This window comes from Asterias rubens, chromosome 4, assembly GCF_902459465.1.
Source record: "Asterias rubens chromosome 4, eAstRub1.3, whole genome shotgun sequence".
NCBI classification, from domain to species: Eukaryota; Metazoa; Echinodermata; class Asteroidea; order Forcipulatida; family Asteriidae; genus Asterias; species Asterias rubens.
In genome coordinates this window covers 4,044,186-4,068,214 of record NC_047065.1, presented here as the reverse complement: position 1 = coordinate 4,068,214, position 24,029 = coordinate 4,044,186, and the positions used below count along the sequence as shown (strand labels likewise).

General features: G+C 39.4%; 1 protein-coding gene across 1 annotated transcript in view; it reads right to left on the bottom strand.

The window, feature by feature from the left end:
* Positions 1–2,430: 2,430 nt before the first annotated feature.
* LOC117288854 overlaps positions 2,431–24,029 on the bottom strand; it is an 82,668-nt gene continuing 61,069 nt past the window's right edge. The window contains exons 4-5 of the mRNA XM_033769707.1: positions 8,452–8,665; positions 2,431–3,759 (exon numbers count right to left, since the gene is read on the bottom strand). Of these exons, the coding sequence (XP_033625598.1) occupies positions 3,569–3,759; positions 8,452–8,665 (405 nt within the window). The 3' untranslated portion in view covers positions 2,431–3,568. The remainder of the gene's footprint in view (positions 3,760–8,451; positions 8,666–24,029) is intronic.

The following is a 24,029-nucleotide window of genomic DNA, read 5'->3' as shown; positions in this document are numbered from 1 at the left end:
CTTTTAAAACATCTTTCTAGTACATGTACCATGCATTTTATGGGTGCGTTCGTTTAGCGTACCTGGGTCGACCCCGGTGTGTGGCGTCTTTTTTTTCGAGGACAAACGTTTGCAGATAATTACCCACCATCGTGCTGGAAAAAAAAAACCGCCACACACCGGGGTCGACCCAGGGAAGCTAAACGAACGCACCCAATAACAAACGCTTTTCAAAGACCAACTCGCCCAATCCAAGGCAACGTGTCCCTTCAACTTTTAAAACTGGGACCATTTAGCCGTCATTTCACTAAAGGTCTCACGTGTTTTTGCTTTTTTTTTATCAGTTGTAAAATATTTATGTTGATATGGTGATGATGTTGATCGGTTGGAGAGAATTGATGACTAGTCTTCATGTGTTTAAAAAAGCATTTGGCTAGCGAACCACTATTTCCAATAGGACGCCATTTTTCATGGTGCAGCCATCTTGATATTTGAAGACATTCGAATCAATGTCATCAAATCGAGGTTGGAAGGAGAAATAGTCTGGTTCCCTTTCGTACAATGAATAACAGCATCCATTACTGCTATTGGAAACAAGGAATATGACCAAGATGGTGACAGCATGATAATGGCTTGTACAAGTACATGTACATGGTTTACACGTTATTTTTGTTTTTTTTAATATAGGTTTTCTCGGTCAAATTCGGCAAATTAGCAGCCAATTTCATTTCCATGCGTTCAAATGAAAGCTGTTTTGCCTCTCCAGTTTTTACTGCGTTTCAAATTCAGAATTCGGCCATTCAATTTCGTTTTGAGTCGAGTCAAATTCATTTGGCACTCTGTTCAAGTTGGCGTATCGTCATTCTTTTTCGAGACACGCACGCCTCAAGAAGCGACTGCGAATTTGAATGCTGCTTTGATGAATGTTAAATTGAATGTTTATTTTGTTAAATCGAATGACGCAACATTACATTTGACTAATCATAAAACGAAATCGAATGTCTCTTTTCAGTAGCATTCGATTTCGCGCGAAATAGAATAGCTTGATGGTTAAATTGGCTGCTCTTTTTCCGAAATTGGCCGAGAAAACCTATACTCACTCAGTGCATTTATATCATCATCATAAGGTCTACAAATAGTACAAATATACATTCAGTGACACAACAACTTGCAAAAATTACATGCATTTTTCTCTCAATAAATATACATTATGAAATAATATTTACAATTTATGAATAACATTATACCCGATTTATACCCGTCCGTCAACACGGCACCCCAAATTTATCTCAGCAAAGTCTGCATGGTAGCCTACATAAACTGTTTGTTTTCATGCTCAAGGTTTGTTCATACACGGGGCGAGTCAAAAAGAAGTTGACCGAGATGTATTATTTAAAAACAAAGCAACAACTGACACTCAAAACCCGAGTGAAGCACACAATTAAACAAGATTTCTTTCCTGCTGAGCAAAAAAAAAAAGGGGGGGGGAAGAAAATGGCACAAAATAATATTGATCATTTCTGAGAGAAGTTATGCCTATTTTACTGAAAGGCATTATGTGTGTAGCTGTCCATGGAATCTAAACATCCGATCCGAGTAAGTAGCAAAGGGTATGAACAAGTAATTCATTTATATCTCAAGTACTCTGTGGACACACAGCTTGCAAAATGAGTACCTTTGTTAAAACAGACCTTTGTTAAAAAAACTCCTCTAAGGAATGATCAATTTCTTTCATTCTTTTTTCCCTAATAAGCAGGAGAGAGTGCTTGTTAAATTTGTGCGTTACTGAACTTTTGAACGTCATTTGTTTGTTTGTTTGTTTTGAAAAACACTACCAATCCCGGTCAACTTCTTTTTGACTCGCACTGTATATGGAAACCTTGACAACGTGTTCATCGTGTGTCACAATTGAATATAACGCATGTATAAAATTTCATAAACATGTTTTAGCTTAGCCGCTAAAACTTACACAGAACAAGTCTGCAATGTGATTCAGGTCGTAGCAACCTAGCCCACCACTATTTTTGATTATATTTGTTTTTGTAAGCAAATTTGCTAAGCAACAATGAAATTATGCCCTGTTTATAGGACTACTTTGCTGTTTTCGTCTTATATTATGCAGTTCGGTACAAAATGTGAGATGAGCGACGGGAAGACGTGAAGCGAAACTAATTTGTGAATTTGAGGGAAAACATTTCGCAAACAACTTTAAGGTACTGGACACACTTAGTTGTCAAAGACCCTAGTACTCTCACTTGGTGTATCCCAACATATAACATAACAAACATGTGAAAATTTGAGCTCAATATTGGTCATCGTACTTGCAAGAGAATAATGAACGAAAAACACCCTTGTTTCACAACTTTATGTGCTCTCAGATGCCTTGAAGTCTTTGAATATTTGAGCGAGAAGTTACCTTTCTCTCACAATGTTTTATACCATCCACCTGCAGCTCTCCGTTGCCCGCTACCAAGTAAGCTTTTATGCTATAAATTATTTTCAGTTATTACCAATAGTGTCTAGTGACTTAAAACCCCCAGCAGTGGATCAATATTCAATCATTGTTTTGGTTAGTGATTATCATACCAATCATATTTGAGTACACGTGTAAAAGGCTTCCCATGCTGTTTATGTTTAGGTAAGTGTTGTTGGAATGGTTTGGATAAATAGGAACTATATTCTCGAACGTCTGAAGCTTCATTCTCCTGAAGACGAGCAGAGTATACTGTTCGAAACGTCGAGACCACACCGGCTCTTTTCAGAGCCAACACTCCCACACAAGTTTACTATTATTTTTTTTATAGTTTCTTCCCGTTTAGATAGTTGTACACTCTAAATCTCCAGGGTCAGAACTGACCCAAATCATTGGTCAGAATTGATACTGTCCCATCAGCCCGTCAGGGGAGCCTGAACTATGTGTGAGTGTGACCAGGAATCTGCACCAAAGTGACCCAGAATGTCCCAATTGCGTCAGAGAGTGATGCAAAACCTTTGTTTAAATCCCAATTTTTAACAAAATCCGGGTCAGCCTTACAAGGATTGGGTCAAACCACCTGACCAGGAATATGAGTAAAAGTGACCCTGAAATGGGTCAAAGTGACGCAGATGACTCTCATCTGAAAGTTTTATCTAAATGTGGGTTAGCATGACAAGGGTTGGGTCAGACCACTTGACAAGGAATCTGAGTAAAAGTGCCCCTGAAATGGGTCAAAGTGACGCATATGACTTTCATCTCAAATCTTTAACCAAATGTGGGTCAGCATGACAAGGACCAAGTGTCTTCATTGCCATCGTTCAATATGAGATTCTGCTTCCGTCAAGCTGGGATTTACATCCTGCGTTGCAGGAGATTCTATTCCCCCCATACGGCTAACAGTGTACAAACTTCTTCATGATAGCGCCCTCTTCTGATTTCTGAATCAACCTCCTCCGGGCGGCCCCTAGACTTGGCCCATGTCTTTATCCGCAAGGATAATTCAAGCCTCGAAGTGTGACGTCAGATGTTCAGGCTAGGCGGGCCCGTATTTCCCAATGGGGACAGGTTTCGTAAATAAACTTTAAAGAACCACCCGAAGTGGATGTTTTAGTTTTAGTTTGATTTAGGCGAGCCGAGTGTGTGATACAGACGGCTGTGTATCAAGTCTCGGTTGACCTTGTGAGCAAAACGTGTTTTGACGGACATAGCTTTCACCAAGGCACACTGGTTGTCGGCCGTTACGATGTCGTCAATGAAGGTTCCCATGCATTCCAGTCCACGGAGTCCCATGTTCACCTCGAACCCTGTGTACAATGAATTGTAGGAGAAAAGATAAACAGTTAATTGAATGTGTTGGGCCCAATGTCATGGCTCCCTCCTGTAAGCAAGGAATCGGCGCTTACGGAAGCAGGGAATTCTGTGCTTATACGTCAAGCGTATTTCACGGGTTATGAGCGGGGACTCGACTAGTGCGATTGCGTACTCCACGTTAGGTATTCTTCGCCATTGATCTCCATCATATCTCAGTATGGATTTCAATGTTCTACGCTTACACAGCTAGCGCAGAGATTCGGCGCTTGCTTGCATGTAAGCGGCGAATGGTGATCGTAAGCGCAGAATTCGGCGGTAAGCAGAGCCTTGAAATTGGGCCCAGGAATAGTGGTCTGGTTTGTGCAACCTGAGATAGCGGGAGACTCGTGGTTCTGAAAAGAACCGTTGGTTTCAACTCGATGTTTCTAATGGGAAGATAGGGACAAATGAAATGACAATAGAGTGCTCCACAAAGATGCAATTTCCTGAGCAGTTAACTGTGACCCAAAACGCTAACAACAGTGTGAACATTGATGGTTTCTTCTTCTTCTTCTAAAAAAAAAAAAAGGTTTTATTATTGCTTGATATTTGACAAAATTGTGCCTCAACGTTTGTTTATACACTTAGGTAACCCTAAAAAAATGAAATTAAAAAATAATAAGTTTAATCAAGTTGAATTGGAGCTCGCAAGCGCAACCTATATTTACACTAGTTATTCATCAATCACTGCACGTCAGTGCAAAGATTTAATTAATCAATTGTCCTTCCAGTGCGGATGTTTGAGTAGCTGCACGGATAACTACAACATATCAAATAATCATCTCAAATCAATCATCTTAAAGGCACTGGACACAACTTGATCGTTAGCTAGACCAGCTTGCACCTCAAACCACGCCTAATGCGCGTATACCGAGTATGCGAAAAGGTCTATGGAAATTTAGTCTGCTGCCACCTAGCGTTCAAAAGCCTCCGATTGGCTATTAGCTCTTCTTCCATAGTATTTTTGTTTTGATCATTTTGATACTAATCGACAATTACTTAAAGACACTGGACACTATTGGTAATTGTCAAAGACCAGTCTTCTCACTTGGTGTATCTCAACATATGCATAAAATAGCAAACCTGTAGAAATTTAAGCTCGATTGGTCGTCAGAGTTGCGAGATAATTATGAAAGAACAATTACCCTTGTCACACGAAGTTGTGTGCTCTATGCTTGATTTCGAGACCTCAAATTCTAAATCTGAGGTCTCGAAATCAAATTCGTGGAAAATTACTTCTTTCTCGTAAACTCCGTTACTTCAGAGGAAGCCGTTTCTCACAATGTTTTATACCATCAACCTCTCCCGATTACTCGTTACCAAGTGAGGTTTTATACCGATAAGCATTTTGAGTAATTACCAATAGTGTCCACTGCCTTTAAAAAGGCAATCCGTAAAGTTCAGCATTAGAAATGTCACAGAAACAAGAGCTTATAAAATAGGCTTTTGAAATAACAAAGTAACGGAGTTGCATCTGTTTGGTACATATTTGTATTTTAAGAACATTCTATAGCCTGTAGGCAACGTTTTGAGTTTGACCATAGAGTGTCTATGTGGTAGGCACAAGCATTCTGGCGCCAGCATCTTCTTGTAAAAGATTAGTTTACAATTTTGTTTGCAACATTATGATGCGTGGTTGTATCAGCTACAATTAATCACACAAGCTGTCAAACTTGATAATGTTAAAGTGATATGCTGCTCATTTAAAGGGTGTAGGGTCGTCAATTGGCTTGTGACAACGTAATGCAAAAATTGTCCAGGTACTTTTAGCAAGAAAGTCGAATCCATTCATATTTTTAGCGAGATTGCATCAGTTATGTACAACCGCATCCCCTGGCCTTATTGAGGGCAGACTTCAATTTCTTTGAAGATTAGAATGGGGATTTGTGGGACGCTGCTGTGTGGCAGCAGACTAACCAGGTGATTATATTATTCTTGATTATGTGTGCCGTGTTTAGAACAATTTTAAACAATGGGAAATTTTATCTGTCAAGTCTGCTGCCAACCTAACAATCCAAAGTAAAACATTGCCCGTACTGATTTCTAATCGACGCGACGGGGGCACTTCAGATGAAAAAAATCGCATGTTAAGTTCGCAGGATGCTTACCAATATCATCGTTTTAAAGGATCTGCAGCCGATTTCACGAAACGCTATAGGATTAAATCCTAACTCGTGTTAGGACGAGTAACCCGTCCTAACTTAGAATGGGTTCAATGTCCTAAGATTAATCCTAAGTTAGGAAGAGTTTGGTGAAATCGACGGCTGGGTACTTTTTGTAGTACACAAAACACAATCAAACAGATTTACATTAAACTCACACAGTAATGATGATGATGGTAAAAAGCTTCTCTTGAAATATTACTTACTGAGGTGCTGCAGTTTTTGAGCAAAGGAGTACAAGTCACAAACATTATTTTAGCTTGTCACGTATTTTCGTGACATTGTTTTACTCATTTCTCGAAAACTACTGCACCGCAGCAAGTAATATTTTAAGGTAAGCTTTGTACTACCATTCAAACGGTGTAAGTTTTATGTAAATCTGGAGACATCGTGTTTTGTGTTACATAAAGTACACAAATCCCTTAAAGGCAGTGGACACTATTGGTAATTAATCAAAATAATTATTAGCATAAAACCTTTCTTGGTGACAAGTAATGGGGAGAGGTTATGATGGTATAAAACATTGTGAGAAACGGCTCCTCTGAAGTGCCATAGTTTTCGAGAAAGAAGAAATTTTCCACGAATATGATTTCGAGACCTCAGGTTTAGAACTTGAGGTCTCGAAATCAACCATCTAAACGCACACAACTTCGTGTGACAAGGGTGTTTTTTCTTTCATTATTATCTCACAACTTCGACGACCGATTGAGCTCAAATTTTCACAGGTTTGTTATTTTATGCATATTATGTTGAGAGACACCAACTGTGAAGGCTATAGTCTTTGACAATTACCAATAGTATCCACTGCCTTTAACAATGTAGGCTTTTTGGGTAAAAAAATACACAATAATTCTTCTCGTGCGCATTACCAAAGTATTCGAACCTACCTTTAAAAGTAGAAATTTAATTTTCAAAGCACACGCACGAGAGCTCATTGACATGTAACCTGGAACCAACCTATTTCCCCCTGCTTCGTTTTTTAATTGCTTTTAGCATACAGAAACACACAACCGCATGCCAATCTGATCAATGAGTGCACAAACAAAATTGCACTATGTTTTTTTTCTTCAAAATCAGTTAATCAAATTTGTATTAATTCTGCTAGCTTTTTGTTGACATTATGTCTACGAGATTTCAATCATAAACTGCACCGTCACTGAGCGGTCTGGGGTTTCAATCATCTCGAACTGTATGTGGGGGTAATATTATTACACTTTTTATAATACCGGGGATAAATATGTGGGTTTTTTTCAATTGGAAGATAATTTGTGTGAAGTAGGTTCGGAAAACCCATCACTCTGAGAAATATTTTCCTAAATATGTGGAATATTGTCATTAACGAGCGCATTGTGTTTAAGAATTCTTTTTTTTTATACTTAATTTGTAATGTGTATAGGCTATGTTTTTGTCTCTATTGAGATTCGTCAACACGCTATATGGCTGCTTCATTAACATTATCCTTGGCCAAGACGCTGGAGTTTTGTTTTCAGAAATGTCAAAATGGTTCTTCGAAATGAAGCATCTCATTTTGTAGCACAAACAAGAATCAACTTGTCACACTTCATTTTTCCGGATGGATGAAGTTGATGGCGAAAATTTGAAAGCAAATATATCGAGAAAAAAATGTTGGGATGGAAAAAACAACTACTTCAAGGCCCAACTACTTCAAAGCTGGACACGTTTGGTAATTGTTCAAAATATAATTATATTCTGAGGTCAAGCGGCAGTGAATTCCATTGACGAGGTGCAATGATAGAGAAAGCTCTGTCTCCGTAAATACTTCAATGCTTTACCCATAACATTCACAGATGGTATAGTGTGACATGGTATTTTAGCCTGAAGAATAATTTGTCGAGGGTGACTTTTTCAGGGGGAGACTTTGCTTGGGGCGACATTGTCAGGGGGCGACTTTGCTTGGGGCGACATTCTCAGGGGGCGACTTTGCTAGGGGGCGACACTGTCTGCGGGCGACATTGTCAGGGGGCGAATTTGTAAAGTATTGGAGGCGAGCCGGTCAGGGGCGAGTTTGTAGGGGGTGACTTTGTTTGGGGTGAGCTTGCTATGGGGCGAGATGCCCACATCCCGGTTAAACATCCCGATATCTTATGCAAAAGTCATCAAAGGCAGTGAACACTATTGGTAATTGTCAAAGACTAGCCTTTACAGTTGGTGTATCTCCACATATGCATAAAATAACAAACCTGTGAAAATTTGAGCTCAATCGGAAAAAGAAAAAACACCCTTGTCACACAAAGTTTTAAATCTGAGGTCTCGAAATCAAGTTCGTGGAAAATTACTTCTTTCTCGAAAACTATGGCACTTCAGAGGGAGCCGTTTCTCACGATGTTTTATACCATCAACCTCTCCCATTACTCGTCACCACGAAAGGTTTTATGCTAATAATTATTTTGAGTGAGTACCAATAGTGTCCACTGCCTTTTTAAAGGAGGATGACATATTCATGAGAGAAAACGGGTGATTTACCTAGATTAAAATTCAGACTCCGCACAGCGTCGCCCTCTACGGTGACCACGAGGTTTTCCTCCTGGATGTACAACACGTTCTCCCGTCGATACGAGAGTTTCACTTCGCCAAGACGCTGATTACACTGTATGTTGAATGCCTCAGAGTCGGATATCTTAGGCTCTCCTTTCGTCCGGTAGGTGTTAAAAGACTCCTGGAAGATGTTGCGCATGATCTGCAAATAGGTCAATTTAATTCAATTCAATTCAATTCAACTCAAAACAACGTTATTCATCCTTAAAGGCACTGAACACCTTTGGTAATTGTCAATGACTTGTCTTCTCACTTGGTGTATCGAAGAAAAACACCCTTGTCGCACAAGTTGTGTGCTTTCAGATGCTTTTAGTGAAACATTACTTGTCTCACTCTGTTTTATACTATCAGCAGCTCTGCAGTGCTCGTTACCGAGTAAGTTATCTGCTATCAATTATTTTGAGTATAATTACCAATAGTGTCCAGTGCCTTTAATAGGCAGTTACATTAGTAGGCCAGCTCCATATAAAAACAATAACAGTCATGGCTAAAAATTGACAATATATTATTCAAAAATTTAAAGATTATTTGGCAAATGACATTAAGCAGCAGCAGTGTAAAAGTGGTTCCAACCACAGCAGTGTAAACATGTAATTACATATGAAAACATTATTAAGAACCACAAACAACAAAATGAACAGATACATGCAAACAGATAAACAGTGGCAAACCAGACCTCCAAATAGTTGCCATCCCGCACACGAAATCAGTTGAAATAGTTGTCTAGATTTTGAACGAGAGTAATAAAGAGGAGAAAATAAAGAGGAGAAGAACATAATAGAGAGGTTTTTTTTTAAAGGTAATACTAAACCCGATAGAGTGCGACTTAAGCTAGTGTTTGTACGTCTCAGGATAACACAAGTGCGTAACAAGACCTTCGTGACATTTTGTTCCCATGTAAATTTAACCTACAGAATCCACTTGATGAAATCCATTTTTTTTCCCCTAGTCTTTATCCTTTGCCTGTTGTTATGTTCTTAAAGGCAGTGGACATTCTTAGTAATTACTCAAAATAATTATTAGCATAACACCAATTACTTGGTATTACGAGGAATGGGGAGCTGTTGATAGTATAAAACATTGTGAAAAACGGCTCCCTCTGAAGTAACGTAGTTTTCGAGAAAAAAAAGTTATTTTCAACGAATTTGATTTCGAGACCTCAGAATTAGATTTCGAGGTCTCTTTAAATATTCACAGGTTTGTTGTTTTGTGCATATTGCTAAGATACACCAAGTGAGAAGACTGGTCTTTGACAATTACCAAATGTGTCCAGTGTCTTTAACAACATGAGCAACATCAAAGGAACACTTGGAAATTAATGGAGGGACGGAGCAGGTATTAAAAAATAAGAGTATGTTTTGAAAAGTAAAATGATCTACATGGAGTGTCAGGTCTCCCAGGGTTGAATTATCAGCATTAACGCCGCAGACTCAGTAACGGGAGATTATGCATCTGCCGCTCAACGGTGAGTAGAAGAAGAAAAAATGTTCGGCCGCCCGAGAGATTTTTGTTGTTTCCCTCTCGCATTGGGAAATCCATCCTCAGGATTTAGACACTCGTGCCGTTTGAAAGGTCTAACAGACTCAATGGCTTTGAGAGTATACCGTTAAAGTGAAGCAAGATACAATCTGTCAGTTGTTCTTACGGTCAGGCTAGCTTAGTTTACAACCCGGGGGGGGGGACACACCTCTTTTGGCAACCCCAAACCTAATCAAACCCAATAGACCTTTCTTTTGCAATGTCACAGCCCGAGTTTTTGTCAACCTAGGCTGGAAAACTATGGAAAACCACAATGCAAATAAAAAACAGCACTGATGAGTTTCCGGCAGAGGGCTCAAAAAAAAAATGAAGGGGCAAAATTTACAACTACGATTAACAGAAAAAACCGCCTTGCCCCCAAAAGAAAGGTCATATATTCTGAGTCAAGCTTTGTGTTCCCAAGTTCACCTTTTAATACTTTTTTTTTATGATAATCTAGGTAAGATCGAGGTAAGATGCATCCACCGTTATAACAACAAAACATATACTATTCTGAAGGATTAAATAACGTGGCACTTAACAATGAATAAATGTCATGAATTGCGATGGCTTAACAAGTAAAAGCCGATGAAAAATTGATGCACAGAAGACGAGACCGATTCCTTGAAGTTTCCACCGACCGAGCGTATAGTTTAACACTCACACAACTTCACGTCCCTATAAGCCTAGCAGCCCAATCTCCACTGAAACGACTTTATAGGCTGCACTGACAAAATTTAATTTTTTCTATTTTGTTTTAATTATGTCTCCTTAACCACATATCATGGTCATAATCTTTGCATCGTCTTGTACCTTACTACACACTTGGCATGTTATTCAAACACATGACCCCACTTTGACCTTTTCTTACGGTCAAACAGCAAGTTAAAATAGTTCGTTTTCCCCTCTTTTTGTGCCACCAACTAAAACCCCTTTGTGTTAGTTTTACGAATTTTATTATGATTCTCTAAACTCACTACCTTTTTTTTCTAGAATTCTGGTTTTTGTTCTTCTTCTGAAATCAAAAAAGTGGTTATGGCGTGGTGCTCCATCGGCCCCTTCCGGGCGTTTGATCATGTCACGCTATAAATACAACACATAAACCAAGAGATAATTATAATGGACGCTATAATATGAGTGCACATGAGTGCACTGTTTGGTTTGGTGTCTTCAGACAAATTTACCCAAACCATCATGTGTCATAATTTATTGTAGCAATAACTGTCAAACTTGCTGATATGACTTGCTAGCTTTGCAATTGCTCGGATAATTTGTGATAAGTTTACTTTGCCTTTTGGTGCATTTTATGCTCCGTGTCATGTTTGAAATACTGTGCATTATAGTCATAGCTGTCAGGGGTTAGTACATGATATCAGAAAGAGCCATGCTCTGGGTACGACTTGCAACATCGTACACAACATCATGCAGCTGCAAAACCATCGATTGAAATCTTGAACCAGGTCGACTTGAAAATGCATTTCCTGTCGGTAGACAACACTCTAGTCTGAACCATCAATGGTTTGTCATCAGGAAAAGCAAGAATAAAATCGTTATAACCTTAAAGGTACAGTGTGCATTATCACCATTTCTTGATACCCTTTGTTTTGATAGGCATTGTTTCAAGACAGAATTGGGGCTTACATAACAAGAACAAACCAAACAATATTGTTTCTTTGTTAATGGCACCGTGGTCCAGCAGTTAGACTTGCAATCACAAGGTGGGTTAGAGCCACATGCTTCATTATGGGATAACGAGAAAAAAAAAACTGTCTTGATCCAAGACTATACCAGTAGGCATACACTGTATATAGTCGTCTCTTTATAAAGCAAACAGAACCACTGACCACTGCTTCAGGTAATGCATATTAAGGAACACCCAGAAAAAACGCCTTGATCCAAGACTACCGGGTACACTACTCATAATGGTCGTCTCTATAAAGCAAGACAACTCATTCAAAGTGAGGAGCGTTGCTTGCTTTGCATATAGTCCGGACAGTGTGTTTATTCACCCCGAGTCTAAACGCAATGTGAAATGACATGACAAAATATCAACATGATTAGCTGAAGACTGTTTGCCGCTTCTCCTTCTGCATCAACTCACCCCATATTATAATTGCTTGATGTAAAACACCTCTCGTTATCATTCAAATGATTCAATGCCGTAGGCTATTTTTTACATTGAAAAATTCATTTAATTAAAGATGTGTCGAAGTAAATTTCGAAAGCAGCAAGTATTTCGATACCGACTTTGTATTATTTTGAACAGTAAAATAAACTACACCGAGGGAGCTAATTCAGTGCAATTTAAGCTGCCGTCAGGAATAGCACACCAAATAAGAGTTTGTCATGAGGTAGACTGGTCCAAAGGATAAAGACGGGCACTGGTCTTACTTGACTTCAAGTCCCAATCCCGTGCCATCCCCATAAAACTACTGTTTTGTGATGCTCTGCATTCCGGCTCCGCACGCGGGACCACATTTTGACGGCGAGCGCGCACTGTACTGTTATACTACGGGTTGTTTGATATGTTGGTGGCGTGATATGCTTAGGGACCTCTTACACTAGAATGGGACTTGAATCCAGTCTATGGTCTTACAGACCCAATGATTTCATTGGATAAACGTGCAGTGACGTAAGCTTTCCGTATTAACTTTGTATGATCGGTTTGCACTTCGGATCGTCTGCATGCATAATCGGCCAGTTAACCTTCCTTTGTATTGCCTATAGTTTGGCCTTTGACGCCGACTTGCGAAAGAGTGTTCAAACAAAATGGCTGCACGGTGATAGGCTGGCACTCATGTTTCAAAGCAAACAGATCATCATATCTTGGTACGAGAGAACTATTTCTCGTCGTGTCATGCGAACAAGTTTTGCAGGTTCGCTCAGGTGGCAATGTATTGTAATCGGTCAGTTAAAGACACTGGACACAATTGGTAATTGTCAAAGACCAGTTCTCACTTAGTGTATCTCAACATATGCATAAAATAACATTGTGGCCATCGTGTTTCGATACAAACAGATCATCGTATCTTGGTACGTGGTACTAGCCTATAGAGAAGATTTTCCTGCGTTCCGAAACGAGCTTAACCACATAAGTCACATTACGTTGGTCGCAGCCGTAGCAATTATTTTTAATACTCTTGAGATTTTGCCGCCAAAAAGCAATTACATACGGTAAATTTACATTTATTATCATTTACCTGTAACAATCAACTTAATTTCATATTGTTTATCTCAGTCCATTCAAAGACATCTATTAAACAAAAACCCAGAAAAAGAACTTCGTGCAGTTATAAGCAAAATTAACAGCCCCAACCACCCCCCCCCCCCCAAAAAAAAAAAAAGGGTCGTATGCCTTTTCCAAGCGACAGATTACAACTTTAGCAAATGTAACACGTTTCCTAACGGTATGGAATTTGTGTGTCCACATCAGTGTGTTTACGTACACTCTTTTAGCATGTAACATCAGTTGGGGGGGAAATTATCTAACAGCCTTTTCCTCAGCGAGCACCCTGGATCAAACACGGCATCGAGAGCGCTTACCTTTCAGGCAGTCCATTTGACAGAGTAAACAGCACGGCATAGGGTGCTTTACACAACCCACAATCAATAAAATGGGGGTTAAAATAAGCCACCACGACCGGTAAAAACCCCACATGTATGTTTTCCCTCTCCTCTCTCTCAAACAGACGGTCACTTAAAACCTGTGGATGTTTGGAGAAATGCTGCCGTAGATATGCCTCGTTTCCTGGGCTGTATTTTTCTTTGGCAATCGAGCCGTCACCAAGCCAAGGGTGCGTGTTGTCGGTGCACGCTACGGGCTTCGACTGACCGGATGAAATTCTTGTGGTGATAAATCACTTATTCCAGGAACGCAAAGGGAGGAGGATCCACTTTTGTAGGCTTCTATAAACCAATACCTTTTAATGTCATTCATTTTACGAGGGGTTAACAAACATTTACCTTCCCTTTAATGTTTTCGGGGGTGGGGGGGGGGGTGCTGCGAGCTATCAAACCATAAGTTCACAATTCCCGAGCACATGCAGTTGTTTTGTTCACGTCGTCAAGAAGCAATAATCCTTAAAGGCACTGGACACTATTGGTTATTACACGAGCAATGGAGAGCTGTTGATAGTATACAACATTGTGGGAAACGGCTCACTCTGAAGTAACGTATTTTTTGAGAAAGAGGTAATTTCCAACATTCAAATAATGAAGGACTTCGGGCCTGAAGCCTTTTATTATGTATCTGTAAGCACACAAAGTAAGGGTGTTTTTTTTCCATTATTCTCTTGCAACTTCGTTTGACAAAAATCTAGCCCAAATTTACACAGGTTTGTTATGTTATGCATATGTTGGGATACACCAAGTGAGAATACTGGTCTTTGACAATTACCAAAGGTGTCAAGTGCCTTAAACACTTGTGACGAAGAGAGCTATTCGATTTCCAGGGGGCAACCGATCGTTCGTAAAAGCAACACTCCCTACGTGTTGTTTCGGAAAACAAATCCGAGTGACTCGTTCGCTCCATTTAGTTAGATTTACCTTTCAGCGATGCATGTTTATACTGAAGGAAAAGAGCGTAAATGGCAAAGGGGAAAGATGGATTGCCTCTCGCCGGTTCTGGTTCTAGTCAACATGATATACATATTTTTGAGCATGAAAACAGTAGTCTAGGGTTGTTAGTGGCGATCTAATGTATGATACCCTCTGTTAAAACAGGTAAAGACCGCCTGAATGAAGATAAGCAGCGTAGACGTGCCCCAACAAATTTCAAATGCCCCGTTTGCCCCACAAAAAATCTGCCCATTATGTTGCCCACAAAGCTTTTCCATCCACCATCAGAAGACATTTTGTTCTGGGAAGAATTTCCCCCTGTTAAATTATAAGCCACCAAAAGTTTTAAAAAGTGCAACCATTGAGGATTTGTACGTGAGCTACAGCGAGTCACTATTTACAAACGGACGTAATTTTCACGCAACATACCCGCCCCCATCCCTACACACCTTTTTCCTGTGTATTCATGCACCATTTTGCGGGTAAACACCCAGGTATATCAATGCCCAAAGTGCAACCGCTCACTCGGGTTTCGCTGTCTGCGTTTTCCTTCGAAATTCTTCTTCAGTTTAAATCTGTTTTGTTCGAAGATCTCCCTCCAAGCTGGGTTTTTTATTTCACTTTCCTCCAGCATTCTCTGTTTGAACTTAGCGACACGTGGGTTGACATTGCTGACCCTGGGGAGGGGGGTTGTTTGAGAGGCAGCTTTTAGCTGCTGTTTAAAAGGTAAAATCGATGTAAATTTTGAGGATGTGGAACATTTTGTGCACGTAGAAACTGATTGCGGAAACCAATGGGTTTCTATTTGACGACGGGAGGCACACTACCCTATGTAGTCTTGAGCTTTGTGACTTAGAAATTATTAAAGACAGTGGACACTATTGGTAATTGTCAAAGACCAGTCTTCTCACTTGGTGTATCTCAATATATACATCAAATAACAAACCTTGAGCTCAATCGGTCGTCGAAGTTGCGAGATAATAATGAAAGAAAAAACACCCTTGTCACACGAAGTTGTGTGCTTTTAGATGGTTGATTTCATGACCTCAAATTCTAAACTTGAGGTCTCGAAATCAAATTCGTGGAAAATACTTCTTTCTCAAAAACTATGTCACTTCAGAGGGAGCCGTTTCTCACAATGTTTTATACCATCAAACTCTCCCTATTACTCATTACCAAGTAAAGTTTTATGCTAATAATTATTTTGAGTAATTACCAATAGTGTCCACTGCCTTTAAGCTTTTATCAGATTGATTGTCACTGGATCTTTCTTTCATGATATCAACCTGAATTCAAACAGAGCCATCGTCATTATTTCGAGCATTATCGAGTCAACACTTGGATTTGTAAAAATGCAAATCTCTTTTGAAATTAAGTGTTGGCCGAATAATTTCAAACACCACACACTCTTTGTATTCAAAGTTTCATCAGGACTCATGCTTGTATGGGTCCACGATAACAAACATTTTCAAAATCACACCGTGTCTATATAGCTTTTATAATTTTGGTTAAGGTAAAAGAGCTGCAATCATGACATGAATTGTTCCGCTAAGCATAATATTCATGCAGCAACAATCGCATGAAGCCAGTTGCAAGATACATATACTTCATGATATATTTTGGTAACTGTTTTATTGCTTATTTCGGAGTGCTAAACATATCTATGAAACTACGGCCCTTGTCGAAACCATGGCTTCGGCTTTGGATTCAGCTTCAGGCTCCGTCCTCTCGTCTGAAGCCCTGAGCGCATACGCGCAAAGCTCGCACAATATTGTCAAAACTACCGCGGCACCAAGCAAGCCTGAGCTGAATCCAAAGTCAAAGCCGTGGTTTCGAAAAGGGCCTATGCCTCTGCAGCCGATTTCACGAAACTTGATGCAACTGCGTAAGTCCACTTGCGCAATGTTTATGGCGCAAGTTGCTTCATAAACATTGCGCAAGTGGACTTACGAAGTTGCGTAAAGTCTCGTGAAATCGGCTACTGGTCTCTTTTTTCCCGTGCCAATAGTAATTTCATGTCATATTTTCTGTAATCGATACCCCCAACAAGCGTCCCGTATCCTGATGAGTGGGATGTTATGCTCTAGTTAATATCATCAGTGCTGATCACAGGCAGAATCCATAATGCATTAAAGGGGATGTGCAGCAATAAGTTCAGACATGGTACAAACTTCTGAACACCTAAAATTAGATTTGATTTTATTGGTATTTTTTTAAGTACTTGTAGATTGATAGATGTTATCTCCGATGCAACTTTAACGTCTTTTTATATTTATAACAAATTTGCATCGGGGATGAAGAATATAATTGGTTTTACCCTTATACACTGTGTTAAAGGCACCGGACACTATTGGTAATCTTACTCAAAATAACTAATAAAACATTGTGAGAAACGTCTCTCTCTGAAGTAGCATATATGTTTTTAGAAAGAAGTAATTTCCCAGTGATTTATTTGAATTGAACTCGATTCAAGGCATCTGAAATCACACAACTTGTGCCACAAGGATGTTTTTTCTTCCATTATTCTCTCGCAAACTCGACGACCAATTGAGTCCAAATTCTTTGCAGGTTTGTTTTTTTATGCATATATGTTGACATACACCAAGTGAGAAGACTGCATTTGACAATTACCAATAATGTCCAGTGTCTTTAAAAAAAGAAGTAATTTATCACTAAAATAATTTGAATTGCATTCGAGACCTCAGCTGAGGTCTCGAATTCAAGGCATCTGAGAACACACCACTTGTGCGACAAGGGTGTGTTTTTCTTCCATTGTTCTCTCGCAACTTCGACGACCAATTGAGTCCAAATTTTCACATGTTTGTTATTTTATGCATATTGTTGAGATACACCAAGTGAGAAGACTGGTCTTTAAAAAGTCTTTAAAGGTGTACAGTGCCATTAATACACGTCTGTGAAAATGTAAAAACAAAACATACATGAAAGAAATATCAATGTGCCATACAATCATGTATGACAGAGCTTTCAGCTGGCGTTCTTGTACAGTTTTCAGCACGATAGTCTTGTAATTAAATCTGCTTTGTTCGGTACTGGACAATAATGTTCCCCCAGGGGTCCTTTCAATAACACACCTTTCTGGTCTGGAAAGGATACCCCTGCAATCCATTTCCAATTAGATAATTCGATAGCTTGCTCAATCCACCAAATAGCCACCTAATGGAAAAAGAAGCAATATCGTCCAGCAAACAATCATGGCAAACACGATCAAAGCGGACACCACTTTTGATTAAACTTCTTACACGATAAAGCCCTGTTATTCCTGCTTGAATATATCACACGCTTTGCATCTCTCCCTGCCCACTATAGGCTAACCAGCAAGCCCCGTATACCGTCTCGAGGCACAGCAGTCTGTAGTTTCCTGATTCATTCTGATCCCCTTTGGATCATGCACGACGCATGGGTAAACACACCCTGGCACAATCTTTAATTTGGAAGCAATCAAAACCCACCAGCATTGCAGATATAAAGACGGAAAGGTATAGAAGGAGAAATTTCCCCCGTTCGTCCGGGCTTTCTATCCTGCCTATATCTCCGTCCCACCCCCCTCTCTCTCAGAGATTCCACGGTGACCTTTCAAATCCACACGCCTCGGGGTTCTTCGGCTTTGCTGCTTCAAAAACCGCGGCAAACTAAACTTGTCCAATTGGCGTTATCAGATGCGCTCAATTTTCATTCCTGGTTCCGTTTTCAGCTCGCTGGATTCGTGTATATCCTGTCAGTTCATTTTGGCCTCAACTGGGAACTGAAGGAACCCACGCATTGATGCGTCACAAGGCAGTTTGATTTTTTTTTTATACGCTTTCTCATGCGTGAGGTATTTGCTAAAAAGCTAAAAACTGTCACGAAACAGCATGGCATCAAGGCACCAAAAGGCACTGTGTTGATGCGTGAAAAACACGAACGGATAGTTCACAGATACACTTTAAAAACAGTGTTTAGATTTTCAACACTCTTCTAAGCATAAGTTTTGTACCCCATATTTTCCACATGTTTATTAAACATGTTTAGATTCTTGTGTGTGTTTGAATCCAACAAACCAATGTAAGCAGATGTCATAATGATAAACATGTTGATCATTTAAACATGTTTAAACTCTGGGCACTGTAGGCACATCATTACATTGCACACTGCATTGTTGTGGCCCGACTCAATTTTGGCTGAGAAAAGAAATTTGTCTAGCAGTATTTTCTGCTTAACAGCCTTATGAATTTGGACCCTGATCAGTCTCATCTTTTTTCATGACTCAATTTGAAACAACATTCTAATACATCATTACTGCATAAATCGGGCTTTCAATCAAAATACCTCTATAAAAAAAGTATAGTAAATGAAATAGACTCCGGCAATTAAACTTAACACTATAAACAATTACAGGAGAACTTATACCAATCTGAGAGAGTATCTTTCACCGTGCCGTGTAAACAGATACGCTCAATTTGATTTGAATTGACTTGCATTGACCATTGCTTGAAGCGATGTCAGTTTGCTTTAGATTGGTAATAACGATTTATGCGTTGTTTTACTTTCGCCAAAAGCCCGCACGAAAGCCTTAAGGCCTTTTGTACGAACGTGACTCTAATGGTGGCGAAGCTGAAACTATGATTCGGATTTCACGTTATAAAAGTTCAAACGGTCTATGTCCTTCCTCCATGGTTAAACCATGTCATTTGGTTGTTGCGCTCACACTGATGTGTATTATTAAGCATTGTATATTCTATAGTGTCTCCAAATCCTTTGAAAAATCCATATGGGTATTGCGTATCACTCAGGTGGGCTTCAAACCCACGATCTTTTCCATTTTAGAGCACATGTCTTAATCATGCACTGTAAAAAATGTCCGTACAATTTAAATTTCACGGTGGAAGTTTTGCAAACTGCATCTTCAAGGCACAATTTACAAAACTTCCACCGTGAAATTTACGGCACTTTTTATACCTGGCACCCTAGCTGCCAGGTAAAGTGCCGTAAATTTTACTGACATTTATTACAGCACACCAAAAACACAAAGCTATAGCCCGTTGGCTAAGAGGCAGGTAGAATCCTATATTTGTTTAGGAATCCACAGACACATTTTAAGAATCAACAGATGCAGATTTGTAGGAAAGGGCACAGTGCAATGGATACTTGTTGTGTATTTCTCATAAAAACATGATTTCAGTTCATTGAAACATTTTGCGCAACGAGGCCATATTATAGCACCGCGTAGCGGCAACAATGCACAAATCGGATCACAACCTTTTGCACAGGTGCTCCTATGTTTTAGCAGCGGCGCGGCGGCGCTGTACTGCTCGAAAACATTGGGAACAAGGATGATCCTAACTGTTGAATGGGAAATGCTATTCCCCATGGGCGAATAGGTCTTTTTGATCGCTGGTGTGGATGGGAGTAATATTGAATGTCACGTGAAGTAAGTTCCACCAATCAAATGACAAGGATCTGTATGTCAGTTATATAATACGATATGTGCAACAGTCGGCAGTAAGGGTGTCCATATTCCGGACGCTTTAAAATGTACACTGGCTCGGTTTCCGAACGCGACCTTCCTTATACTCATGTTTACAAATAACTTTAAAAAGGGGGTTTTCTTTTTAGAAACATTGTCAATGTGCACACTTTAAAGAAACAAACGACAGAACTGTCGCTTGACGATTTGTATGCCTTTTCTGAAGCGACTGACACTTATCATAGTGCGCCAACCCTGTTCTCCCATTACTCAACTGATGTAAAATAAAACCAACGCAAACAGGAAGGACCTTTATGTTTTTAGATGTTTCTCTTTAAAGGCGGTGAACACTATTGGTAATTACTCAAAATAATTATTAGCATAACAATTTTCTTGATTACGAGTAATGGGGAGAGGTTGATAGTATAAAACATTGTGAGAAACAGCTTCCTCTGAAGTGACGTAGTTTTCGTGAAAGAAGTAATTTTTCACGAATTTTATTTCGAGACCTCAGACTTAGAATTTGAGGTCTCGAAATCAAGCATCTGAAAGCACACAACTTCGTGTGACAAGGTTTTTTTTCTTCTTTAATTATTATCTCGCAACTTCGATGACCGATTGAGCTCAAATTTTCACAGGTTTGTTATTTTATGCATATGTTGATATAAACCAAGTGAGAAGACTGGTCTTTGACAATAACCAAAGGTGTCCAGTGTCTTTAATACTAGCAACATGTATATAGACCTGTAGGCTGCTTGTATGATTGATACGGCACACTGGGGAGAGAGAGAGGAAGATAGTGACGTAGCGATAATGGTCTCAAATGTGTACGAGAGCAGAGGGAGGTGTGTCCGGAAGGTGTATATGCCGTGGTTTACAGGCATGGACACTGTTGTTAATTACTCAAAATAATTGTAAGCATATTAAAACTTACTTAGTAACGATCAATGGAAAGATGTTAATAGCATAACACATTGTGAGAAACGGCTTCCTCTGAAGTAATGTAGTTTTTGAGAATAAGGTAATTTCTCACTCAAATTGTAAGCCATTTCAGGCCTGAAGTCTTTTTTATGCATCTGAAAGCACACACATTTGCGCAACAAGAGTTTTGTCCTTTCATTATATTCTTACAACTTCCTATAACCAACTGATCAGTGACCAAAAATACACCAATTCATCTAACAAGTGAGAATACTGGTCTTTGACAATTACCGTTATAGGTGTCCAGTGCCTTTAAAGCACCTCGCAGAGATTGTGCCAAGATATGACCCCAAAGGTTAAGAGGGATTGCAAACCCGCATCCTACGCTCTTGGCTTGAATACAAAGCTGAAGATGGGGATGGTTTAAGCAACACTCCAAAACGTACTCAGAGCTAATGGGAAATGTCCAGCCCATCAGGTCCGCCGTTATTTATCAAGGCTCTGCCATCCATTTTAGTGTATGGAGAAACACATTAATCACTTCATGTGCTGTATCTCTGAAGCAAGCGAGATTTTATGTTTTCAGGCAATATCATTCTTTATCGATTTTTCTGTCGCCACCAGAGTGATGGAATGCGTTCCAGAGTTTCCTTTTTGACTGGTGTGTGTATCAAGTACTCAGAAACGCAATGCTTTAGTCCACTCCAACGGGGAAATTAATACGCATTGTAAACAAAAAACCGTAAATGTTACGGTGCTTTACCTGGCAGCTAGGGTGCCAGGTAAAGTGCAGTAAATTTCACAGTTGAAGTTTTGTAAAATGTGCCTTTGAAGGGGTAGTTTGCAAAACTTCCACTACAATCGACAACTTTTGACGCACTGTAAAAAAAATCCGTATATTTCATGAATTTTTGGCCAGTAACATGTGTAAAATAAGCGAGCTATTTTCGTGCTTAAGCAATTTTTTTACTTTAGCAGCTCTATGAAATTGGCCCCAGGTCGCCGCATAGGGGGACAGAATCTCCAGTCACACCGGCTCTCCGTTATTTAAGGTACCGTCCAAAGTGACCGTGCAAAAGGAATCCATGGCATGCAGCCCCAAACTATCAAATTGTACTAACTTGAGGCCGTGTTCGAATTACCGGCTGGCTACGACTACCTTGCCGCGTCATCATGTGTTGAAGTATAAGATGCCTACACACTTAGCAACAGCTGTAGCCACAGCTAGCTGGAGACGCCAATTCGGATACGGTTTAATAATATAGTCATCCGCAGTATAGTTCAAGGGAATTTGATACCGTAACCACCTCTGTGACACGACCACATTGCCGATGACAATCACGGACTAAGCAGAGATGCGAATCTACCATGGCCAGAATCTATCTGGTGAAAAGAAGAAGATATGTGTAGAACCTAATGAACGAAAGCCCATCCTTGGTTTTTTTCAATCTATCTCCGTGCTCCCCGGAGCTTTTTGTTTGAGACTGCTTTGGGAGCAAACTACGGTATATCTCGGGGCTATTTTTGTTGTCTTGCTGGTCCCCCGTTTAGCAAAGATTCATGAGCTGAAGATTATAAACCAATGATAAAGCAACCTGTAGATACTAGATAAAATAAATTGCAGTGTTTGGATGGATTGGGAAATAGTCTTGACGGCCGTTACGTTTACTTAAAAATGCACATCATACATGTACTGGTATGGTATGCAATGATCTCAGCTGATATCAACCCAGCGTGTTTTTCACTTCTTTTTTAAACAACACTACAGAAATTTTTTTACAGAGTAATTTCATTTAGTATTTTTAACAGAATCAATAAAAAAAGTTATTCTTGAAATGGATACTGCCTCAAGAGCATGTGATTAAAATTAGTGCCGCCACATGATTAAAACAAGCCCCGCCCTTATCGTGTACGTTCACAATATTGGTCATGTACGTACACAATGATGATACTATTTACGTACATGATAAATAATATGTACGTACACATATCATCATGTACATACATGACAATATCGTGGACGTACAGGGTCTTTATCATATAACGAACACGATAATATCATGTATACAACTTTCAAAACCACGGTGAAACACTTTAAAGTCTTTAGACAATTTACACTCTAAACACAGCTGTGTTTCAAATTTCAACACATTTCTAAGCATAAGTTTTGTACCCAGTTTGTTCACATGTTTAGATTCTTGTGTGTGTTTGAATGCTACAAACCACGTGAGCAGGTTTCTAAATCATAAACATGTTTATCATTTAAACATGTTTAAAAAAAGGTACAACATAATGTGTTTAAAGCCATTATACACTTTCGGTATACAGTATTGTCTAAAGGCCCACACTTTGTGTATCACAACTTTTATATAAAATAACAAACCTGTGAAAATTTAGGCTCAATCGGTCATCGGAGTCGAAAAAATAACGGGAAAACCCGGCAACCTTGTTTCCGCACGTTTCGCCGTGTCATGACATGTGTTCAAATTAAATCCGTAATTCTCGTTATCGAGAATTGATAAATGTTTTAATGTTTTCTCGAAAAGCAAAGTATTTCATGGAATAATATTTCAAGAGAAGTCTTTCACCATTACCTTCTGTAAACCCTGTAAGTTTTTTTTTAAATCTGTGAACTTTGATTTTTTTTTCTGTTCCAAAATTGTATAATGGCTTTAAATTTCAAAACACCGTTTTTACAGTGCACATTTATAAGATATTTATGTTTAAAGGAGTAGGAGACAAAAATCCAAGCCTAACGCTCTCCCCATCATAGAGTAAACAAAATAGCGACAATGAAAGACAAGCCTACATGGATTATCAATTACGTATGCCGTTACTTACATGTTGATCGCTACAACATCGACCCCCTGCGGCTGATATAGTGTTATACCGACAACCAAATTATGCAGAAAGTGAAACTTGAATCTTTTATGAAACACGATCGCCCTGTGTTTCTTGATACCTCGGATCGTCTTAAAGATTTCGTACGAAATCTCGTGTGATTATGGACTTCTGTAATATCAATGTGTATGCCTACTAATGCAGC